Raw genomic sequence first — 9,721 nt, forward strand, 5'->3', positions numbered from 1 at the left:
CAGAAGATCTCCAGGATCCACCTGGAAGTTAGCCAGGGCCGATGCGCCCATTGAGCCCAGATAGGTGGTTGCCTCAGGGTGCGGGGTGCCAGAGGGGGTGCCAGAGGAGGCACTGGGGGTGGAAGTGTGTGCCATGGAGCTGCAGCCTCCCAGCCCTCCCACCCTACGCTGCTGCTGCCACTGCCGCCAGCACTGGACACTGCAACCACGGGCAGGCGTCTGGGGCAGCACAGGGCAACTGAGTGGGAGAGCTGGGAGGCCCCCCATGCACCATCCCAGCCACCCGCTGCAGCAATCGGGGGCGGCTCGTGCGCACAGCCGTGATGATGTCACATGTGACGTCATCATGCAGGCTGGTGTGTGGGTGCGTGCATGCACATGCCTGGCCAGCCGGCTGCGAGCACCGGAAACCCTGGCGCCACTCCTGAAGTTAACTGCCTAGAAAGCTGCTGAACACAGTAGGTTCGCCTACTAAATCTGTTCCCTACAAGGTTTGCAGCATCTCTAGTAATATTCTCAGTTTGATTTTCAAGTAGAAAGTCATCTTAAGGGCCAGGAGGCTTGCATCAAAATATGGTTGAGGGCTACCCACTGGGTGCTTTTATATATCAATTTTTTTGTCCTCAGACTGGGGCAAAATATGTTATGCTTCACTTTAAGGGTGGCGGGGTGTATTGTGGATTGTGTAGGCCGTAGGGTATCCCACTAGACGCATGGCACACTATGCCTGAAGAACGCCCATTTTGATTTCCACATTGAATATGGTCACCTGGTCTTTGTGGTTTTGCTCTGCACTTAAATTTCCACTTAATCTCACTGATGATGCCATATCAAAGTCCAAACAAATCCCATTTTATCGGTCGTTATCGACACCTTCCCAAGATCTTACCCCTCCCTCAGGCCTTTATCTTTAGACAAATTGCACAGTACTCTTGGTGGGTCTTACCTAGCTTGTGCAAACTGACTTCCATCCACCTTAAGCAAATAAAGGAAAATGAATGAACAGAGTTGGAACCTCTCTCTCTCTCACTCTCTCTCTCTCTGTGAAAGATTGATTCAGAAAACCCAGAGCCACTAAACAAGTGTTCAAAAGTTTACCATATATTGCTTAAACATGCAAATGGGCCTCTAACTATGCAATGACTATGCAGCTCTTCCCACTCGCAAAGCGGGCAACCTACAGGACTATCTATCCATTTTAATCTCACTTTTACTCCATGGAGCTCATGGGTGTGGGTGTACATAACTCTCTGCCAATGTACCCTCTTAACAACCCTGGCCGTTTTCACACTGCTTACCTTCCCTCGGAACGACCTGGAACATTGCACAAAAAATGTGGAAGATCGCGTTTTCTTGTGCGAGATTTGCGTGACGTTGCGAAAATCTTGCGTGAGAAAACGTGATCTTCCACATTTTTTGTGCAATGTTCCAGGTCGTTCCGAGGGAAGGTAAGCAGTGTGAAAATGGCCCCTGTGAGATAGGTGAGGATGAAAATGCCTAGCTTTAAATCATCCGGTGAGCTTCTTGACAAAAGTGGGAATCTTAAACCAAGTCTTCTAGGGTCAGGGATCCCCTGCTTCCATCCTCTGCTTCCACCACCACTTACCTGGCTGGTGGAGAGGGAAGGTGAGGGAATGTCACTTCCCAAGAGTGACATTATTGTGCCACCCAAGAACAGTCCTGCACTTCTCAGCGGGCCAATTTGGATCCCAAATAGGCCCATTTGGTGCCCAAATCGGCCCACTGCAAAGCACGTGTGCCCCCATGCCTGCATGATGACATCATTTCCTAGAAGTGATGTCATTACGTAAGCTCAAAGAGCATGCTAAGAGCGGTGAATAGGTAAATGCCAGGTCTCCCCTCCCACTGGGAGGGTAAGGAAACCTGGCAACCCTTCTTCTAGGTCCTAGTCCAACACGCTAACCACTGCACCACACTGGCAGTCTTGCGAAAGTTTGCTGTGCTAATTTGCACCTGGCTTTTTTATTTACAAAAAGCTTCTATGGAAACTATAGTCTGGATAGGAAGATTAGTGAGGAGGAAGCAATTTGTTTAAAATTTCCCCATCTAGAGGATTTCCCCCCATTAAAATAGCCCCAATTTCTTTTCCCCCATGGGTACCTAAATCTTTCCCGCTCTGGGGAGGAAAACAACATGGGGGAATTAACAGAAAACTACCAGAGTGGGAAGGATTGTGCCCTCCCCAGTCTTCCAATTCAGATTTTACTAGAGTTAATGGCTGTTTTTTTTCCCTTAAAGAAAAAAGATAAAGGGAAAACTACATATGGTTGTGCATCTAATGTAATTTGGTCTTTCAAAATTTGGAGATGTTGAAAAATTCAAATAAAATGGAACTGGGATGAAATATTTCCGCTCAACCACTTTCAGTTCAGAATTGGAGACTTTGTCACTTTTCACATACTGTCATGTTTTGGGACAAATCCATTTACGATGCATAATTACTATTTCCATGATTTACATTATTTACATCTGCATGCCAAACAGTCTGCATTTTGAAGTTTGGCAGGATTTCAGATTCCATGCTTTTGAATTTAAAACATTTTCAGATTTCTAATTTTGGAAGAATTAGCATACTTTTAGATGACAAAACGTTTGACTCTTTTTTGTTAAACTACTGTATTCTTTTGAGTGAATCACACACATGGAAATGGGCATTTACACAGCGTGTACACTATAAAACCTATGATGCAGCACCGTTATGAGAACACACATGGATTATGAACAAATAAACAAGCAACACTTCCTTGTAGAAGAGACCTAGGAAAAGCAAGCATTGAATCCTTGCTAAGGCTCAGACCAGAAGACTTAGGAAAAATCTATGATGAAGATCTTCATCACAGCCTGTATACTACAAAACCTATGATGCAGCACCATTATGAGGGAACACATGGATATTGAACAAATAAATGTGCAACCCTTCCTTGGAGAAGAGACCTGGGAGCAAGTATTGAATTCTTGCTAAGGGTTAGACCAGAGGAGTTAGGAGAGATCTGTGATGAAGATCTCTACCTGCAGGACTGCCTCTCACTATATGTCCCCTGGAGGGTGTTCCATTCATCAGATAAACATGTACTGGTGACCCTGGACCAAAGGAGGTTCGCCTCGCCTCAGCTAGCACCAGGGCCTTTTCGGCCCTGGCACCAACCTGGTGGAACTTTCTGTCTGTGGAGACTGAGGCCCAGCAGGATCTGTTATCATTCCACCGGGCCTGTAAGACAGAGATGTTCCTCCAGGCACATGGTGGTTGAGGTGGGCGAGGCATTCAACTGGCCTCCTGCCATATGGGAGCCCACCCTGTTTTTGCTGTTTATTTGTCAGGTGGCCACCCTGCCCCATGGGCTTGTTGATGCTGGAGGGTTGTGCAATATGTGTACTGCTGTTTTTTAATACATTATATATTGATATTTTTATACTGTTCTATGCCACCATGTTTTTATTTATGTGACATATATGGTTGTAATCCCCTCTGAGCCCACTTGTAAGGTCAGCAGACTGTAAATCTAATTGAAGAATAAAAATAAAATTTCTGAAGAAACCTAATGAGTAATTCCAGGTGGTTGCTTTGAAAATTGGGAAAGGGTCATTGTCAGGAGAGAGATATTTATCTTTATCCATCCATGCCTCTTCTACAATTAAAACACCCACTCAACTTCCAAAGCTGCATATTTTCCTGTGTTGAGAATACATGCACAGACCCTTGGAACTGTGTTTCTCTCCATACAGAATAAATTGGAACCGAGAGTGGGATTCTATTGAAATTGTGCAAGAGCCATAGGAAGGAAGTGTTAAACATTGTAGTTAGGAAAGGGTTAACAGCCTCATGCCAGCAAACTTTCTTTAACCTTCAAAACAGCTGGAGCTGATAATTTTTTTAAAAATTGCAGAAGATCTTAATCTCAAATCATTTGATTCTTCTCTGGTTTGGCCCAAAGTCTGAGTCACTGGGTTTGGTCCACAGAAGCTGGCACTGCCCAAAGAGGAAACTCACTATAAATAGAGCCCTCCTCCTCTGCCATTCCTACATTCGACTCGAGAAAGAGAACTCCTACAGAAAAGATGAAGGTCCAGCTAGTGGCTGCTTTCCTGGCGGTCTGCCTGCTTTCCCTGCAGGGCATCAGAGCTGCTCCAGTAAGAATTATCATGATTTATGGGTGGAAGACGGGTGGCTAAGCAGCCCCTGCAAAGGGAACGGTGGCTGAACTTTTTGAACAGAAAAACAAATTAAGGATCAAATTAGTTGACATGTTGAGAGATCTCTACTTGGATCTGTTTTCTTTTTCTCTCTTTGTTATGGCTCCCACCTTGTAGAATGGCCTACCTGAGGAGGAGGTCAGACAGACCCCCCACAGTTCTGTCATTCCACCAACTATGTAAGACAGAATTGTCCTGGAGGCATTTTAATAAGGGTAACCAGGGCTTTTTTTCTGGGAAAAGAGGTGGTGGAACTCAGTGGGTTGCCCTCGGAGAAAATGGTCACATGGCTGGTGGCCCCGCCCCCTGATCTCCAGGCAGAGGCGAGTTTAGATTGCCCTCCGCGCTGTCTGGAGATCAGGGGGCGGGGCCACCAGCCATGTGACCATTTTCAAGAGGTTCCGGAACTCCGTTCCCCTGCGTTCCAGCTGAAAAAAGAGCCCTGAGGGTAACAGAGCAATAGTTTAACAGAATGGTCCAGGAAGGTGCTTTTATGAAGGGAAGAAGACTGAGGAAGGACTATGGCTCAGTGGTTAGAACATCTGTGGTTCCGGGTTCAATTTTTGGAACCTCCAGTTAAAGGAGCGGGTAGAAGGTGATAGGAAAGACAAAAGAGCAGGTAGAAAGTGACAGGAAAACAAAGTTGCAGGTAGAAGGTGATAGGAAATACCTCCGCTTGAGACCCTGGAAAGCCTCCGCCAGTCTGAGTAGACAATACCAAAATTCCGATAGACCAAAGTTCTGAGTCAGTATAAGGCAGTTTCATGTGTTCATATGCACACATGGCGCGCATGGTGTTTGCTAATAGAGAATAATATAGTAGCATAGCTCATCTGTTGTATACACTATAGATAATTTCTATAGATATATGTATAATTTGTGATATATATTATTCTGTTCTCACTGCATTGTTTTCTACTGCTGTAATTCCATTTTCGTGACCGACTAACTAAAGCAATTAAAGAGACAGCAATATCAAAATGTAATACAATCAATAAATAATTAAAGTGAATAGTACAGCAGGTACAAAATTACTGGGGATGTAACGAGTCCCATGTGAACACTCAAAGTTGATTATAAAGTGCAAATGCTGAACTCTTCATGGTACAAGAGATACAAGGGTTCACAGTCCCATCAGCGTATAAATCAGTTTCAGTGCAGCTGGAAGTTTGCGTACAAAAGATTAGAAGGTGACAACCCAAGTAATTAACATAGCAGCTAAACAGCTTGCAAAAAAGACTAGCAGTAACTGCTACGGGTTTGCATGCGAGGAGTGCCTGTTTCTGGTATCCCCTTCTTCCTGGCAGTTTATTTATTTTTTGCATGTTACTCCATGACTCTCTCCCCCCTTTTTCGCTAAGTAATTCCATTTTCTGCATCACTTTACATGTCATGTCTGACCCTTGTCTTGCACTGTTTCTGATTTTTATCATCCAAGTTCTATTGCATTGCTTATCAGATTTTGTATGATACTGGATTATATTGTTTTGCACCACGTAATCCACCTTGAGCCTCTGTGAGAAAGGTAGACTCTCAATGACTCAAATAAATAAATAGATTGAAGGTAGTGGAGAGACTACCTTTGGGAAAAAAAGAATTTAAACTATTTGAGGAGCATCTCATCTCCTCACTTCATCTCATCTCAACACATCTACCTCATCTCAACACTTCTTCTCTTGAAGCAGCTATTGTTCACGAGCGGAAGCATAGATGGCTGTCCACTGGAGGCAAACAGCTGATTTTGGGGAATATTCTAATCTGGAAAACTGCACAGCAAACAGTGTTAAGATACCACCCTCCAATCTGAACCTCTCCTCAACTGAACAGAAGAATTTTTTTTTTAAAGTGAAAGTCCGCACACCCCGATCTTGTCCAGTCACCCCCCCCCTAAGAGGACGCTCTTTTTTTGTTCCTTTGCAGAACTCTGGCAGTTTTGATGGCAATGATGTAGGATCCAACAGCTTCAATGACAACGGGGTAAGTACCCAGAATCTCTGTATATTTTTAGATGGATTATGCTCATTAGATCGTTAGTATTACTCTTTCTTTGAAGCCTTCCACAAGATTTTAAAAAACAAAAGAGATGGAATGATTTACCCTTTTAAATCTCCTCTAGTGCTACAGCTCCTCTGGGCCATTAGCATATCATTCCATCTTCATGTAATGTAAAGGGGTAGACGAGTCGTTTTATTGTTGCAGAAGGTTTAAATAAACTAGGGAGATACGTGTTCTGCTGATAAACGTTTTGAGTGTTTGTTGATGTTCCTAAGCTCTCCTTTTCTTTTCTTTTTTGGTTACAGAATTCCTATGCTGCTGGAGTAAGTATTGAACAGTACACAAGACACTTCTAGTCTGGCACTATTTCCAAATATTCTATATCACTACTGGGATTCTCTCCAAATCCTAAAAAAAAAAAATGTATAAAATCAGTTGAATTGCTGGGAACCAGTAAGTGAAGTTGATCATGGTAGGGTGGAATACTCTAATGTCTGGCCAGAGATCAAGTAAATAGAGTATCAGGTTCAGGCAACTGGTAACCAGGCATGGAAGAACTAGGCCAGGCCAGAAGGAGGGATATATGAAATATGAGTATCTTCTCAAGACCACAACTGCCCAGAGGAAACAGCTTTATACTTCCAGAGTAGATCTCATTGGCTCTTCTGATCAGCTGATGTCTGCATCACTCATTGGTTCTTGTAGCTGGTGGGCAGTCCCTCTGCTGGCCATCTTGAGGGTGGCGCTGTGGAGCAGAAGGGATTGTTCCAGTCACTCTGTCTGCATGCAGGCAGCTCAGAGCCAAGCTACAAGAGACGAATTACACGAGGAGGAGCACGTGAAGGGAGTCACAATGTTAGCCAGGAAGCTGAGTTTTAAAAGAGATCGGAAGGCTGTGTCAATTTCCTCTCTCTACAGAGCAGGGGAGATTGTTCCTCAGAGGGTTTGTTAATTTCCTCTTTGTCTCCCAAAGGCTCTGTCAGTTTCACCTCAGGTCCTTGAAATGAATGGTCTTAGGCTAGAGTAACTTTGCTTAGAATTGTACCATCCGTCTTTTCAACAGTTGCAATGTTTCCATTGTAGCAAGGGTAGCAGCTTCTTTGAAGCTACTATTGAAAAAAAAATCACAGTTTAATCCTACAGGAGTATTTTGCTGCCCTCTGTTGTTCAGAGCATGGGAAACACTTCTCTATTGCAGAGCTGAAATCTAGGATCCTAAAAATCGGTCTAATTTTCTCTGTAAGGAATTGGACTAATCAGTATTAAATCTTAAATACTGCAGGCATCTGCTTTAATTTCATGTTCAGTTCCTGAACTGACAAGAATCGAAATTGTATTTGTTTCTTATATCAGATATTCAAGAGAAACAGGTTGTCCCCAAGAAATCACATAATGATTTCAACAGTTGCAATGTTGAAATCTCCATAACTGTGCAGTCTGAATCTTTCTGTTCCTCAGGGTAATGAGGAATCCCCCATAACCAACACTCCCTCTTGCAATTTTTTCTCTAGAATGGTGGCAGCTTCGATGACAACACTGTTGGGGACAACAGCTTCAACAACAATGGCGTAAGTGTGAGAGGTCAACACAATCTCATTGGGTCTCCAGCTCCACCAACCACCCCTTTGGCTTGACTGTGCAGCTTAGAAGGGGTCATACTTGTAGCATTCAAAAGCCCAAATACTGGAGAGCTGTTCCAGGGAGCCCAGTGGATATTTTACATCTTATCATATCGCTAGTCCTTAACAACATAGTCTATGGTTTCCATTAGTCATCTCTCAAACTACCAGCCAGCCAGCTTTTCCTAAGGCTTGACCTTGAAGACAAATCATCAACTATATATATATATATATCATCAGGGCCGTCGCCACCATTGAGGTGGTGAGGCGGGTGCTGCGGGCGCCGAAGGGGGCACTGAAAGGGGTGCTGGGGGCGGAGGTGCACGCCACAGCTGCTGCAGCCAGCCAGTCCTGTGCTGCCACTGCTGCTGCCGCCACCAACACATGCCCCCAGCTGGGCACAGCAGCTGCGGGCCAGGCACAGCAGGCGTCCGGGGTAGCATGCGGAACCTCCCTGGCTACCCACCACGCCCGACTGGGAGCACAGGCAGCCTCCACATGCCGTCCCAGCTACCCGCCGGCCAATGGGACTGGCTTGCTGCATGTTGATGTCATCATGCAGTGACGTCATCACACAGTCCGGGGAGCACACACACGCACTATGTGCGCGCGCACGTGGGGGCAGCTGTGGTTGCCAGAAACCCTGGTGCTGCCCCTATATATCATCAGATCTCAATAGCTAAGCAAAGTCAGCCTTGGTTAGTAATTGGATGGGAGACCTCCAACAAAGACCAGGGTTGCAGAGGCAGGCAATGGCAAACCACCTCTGTTAGTCTCTTGCCTTGAAAACCCTGCCAGGGGTCATCATAAGTCAGCTATGATTTGAGAGCACTCTCCACCACCATTCACTTAAATACTGCAGTTATCACATGCAAGCCTTCCACTTCGGTACTGTTGAGAAATACAAGCCCCACCTACTGGCTAGGCCCAAACTCAAGCCATAGATGCTAATCCCTGGAGGACTTTATATTGCATCTATATCTACTCTGATGGCTTCCAATGATACAGCTGTGCTTCAAATCAGAACGTTTGGAGCAAGAAGCTCTCTTGTACCATTCTACAGCTCCCAGGAAGTGTGAAGTATTTATTAGATAATTTTTTCATCACATAATGGATGCTGGAGTATCTTGAAGAGGGTCTAATAGCTGGAAATCACCTGTTTAGATCAGCTTTATGCATGTTTTGGAATAACATGGATTTTTTTTTTGTCTTGCAGAATAATGACGGCAGCCCTGTAGTTTGGGTGAGTATTAATATATCTATGCCTCTTTGTTAACTACAGGATTTACAGTGTGTAAGCAGAGTGATCGCCTTTCTAAGTCTAAGTAGCTGCTGTAGCGTAGTGGAGAAGGGGTCGGGCTGTGAATCAGCATTCTGCTGGTTTGATCCCGCTACTGCCATGAGCTCAGCAGGTGGTCTTGGGCAAGCCACTCCTCTCAGCCCCAGCTCCCCAGTTGTAATGTGGGGATAATAATAACACTGACTTTGTTGACTGCTCTGAATGGGGGAGTACTAATTTAGAAGAGTGATATATAAGTGCAGTTATTATTATTGAGGTTAATGGGCTCAGACAGTTGTAAGTCTACTTAGGGTGACATTATTAGTGGCACAAAGATGATGCACTCTTCTGCTCTAATTGGCACCTTCAAAGAATTGCTTCTGCATTAATGGGGTAATTGGGACAGGTACCCCACTTCTTCTTCCTTGTATTTGAATTCTGACGGATTCTTCTTTTCCTCTTTTACAGTACTAGACAACCAGAAACCCACCACCACCACAGCTGCCCAACTGCCCTCCACCATCCAAGAATGTTACTTGTCATTCCCTCTTGAATGATCCTCCGACATGAGCTTTCTCTGTTGCTCTTTCCTCATGTATCCCTTTGCAAATAAAGA

At 44.7% G+C, this 9,721-nt stretch overlaps 1 protein-coding gene across 1 annotated transcript; it reads left to right on the forward strand.

Annotated features, from left to right (window-relative positions):
• The first annotated feature begins 4,062 nt into the window (after positions 1–4,062).
• On the forward strand, positions 4,063–9,721 carry LOC129342849 (insoluble matrix shell protein 4-like). The gene is made up of 6 exons (XM_054998776.1): positions 4,063–4,149; positions 6,133–6,189; positions 6,513–6,530; positions 7,719–7,775; positions 9,043–9,069; positions 9,574–9,721. Exons 1-6 carry the CDS (start codon positions 4,078–4,080, stop codon positions 9,577–9,579), a joined length of 237 nt encoding a protein of 78 aa, XP_054854751.1. The 5' UTR covers positions 4,063–4,077; the 3' UTR covers positions 9,580–9,721.

Source organism: Eublepharis macularius, chromosome 15 (genome assembly GCF_028583425.1).
Source record: "Eublepharis macularius isolate TG4126 chromosome 15, MPM_Emac_v1.0, whole genome shotgun sequence".
NCBI classification, from domain to species: Eukaryota; Metazoa; Chordata; class Lepidosauria; order Squamata; family Eublepharidae; genus Eublepharis; species Eublepharis macularius.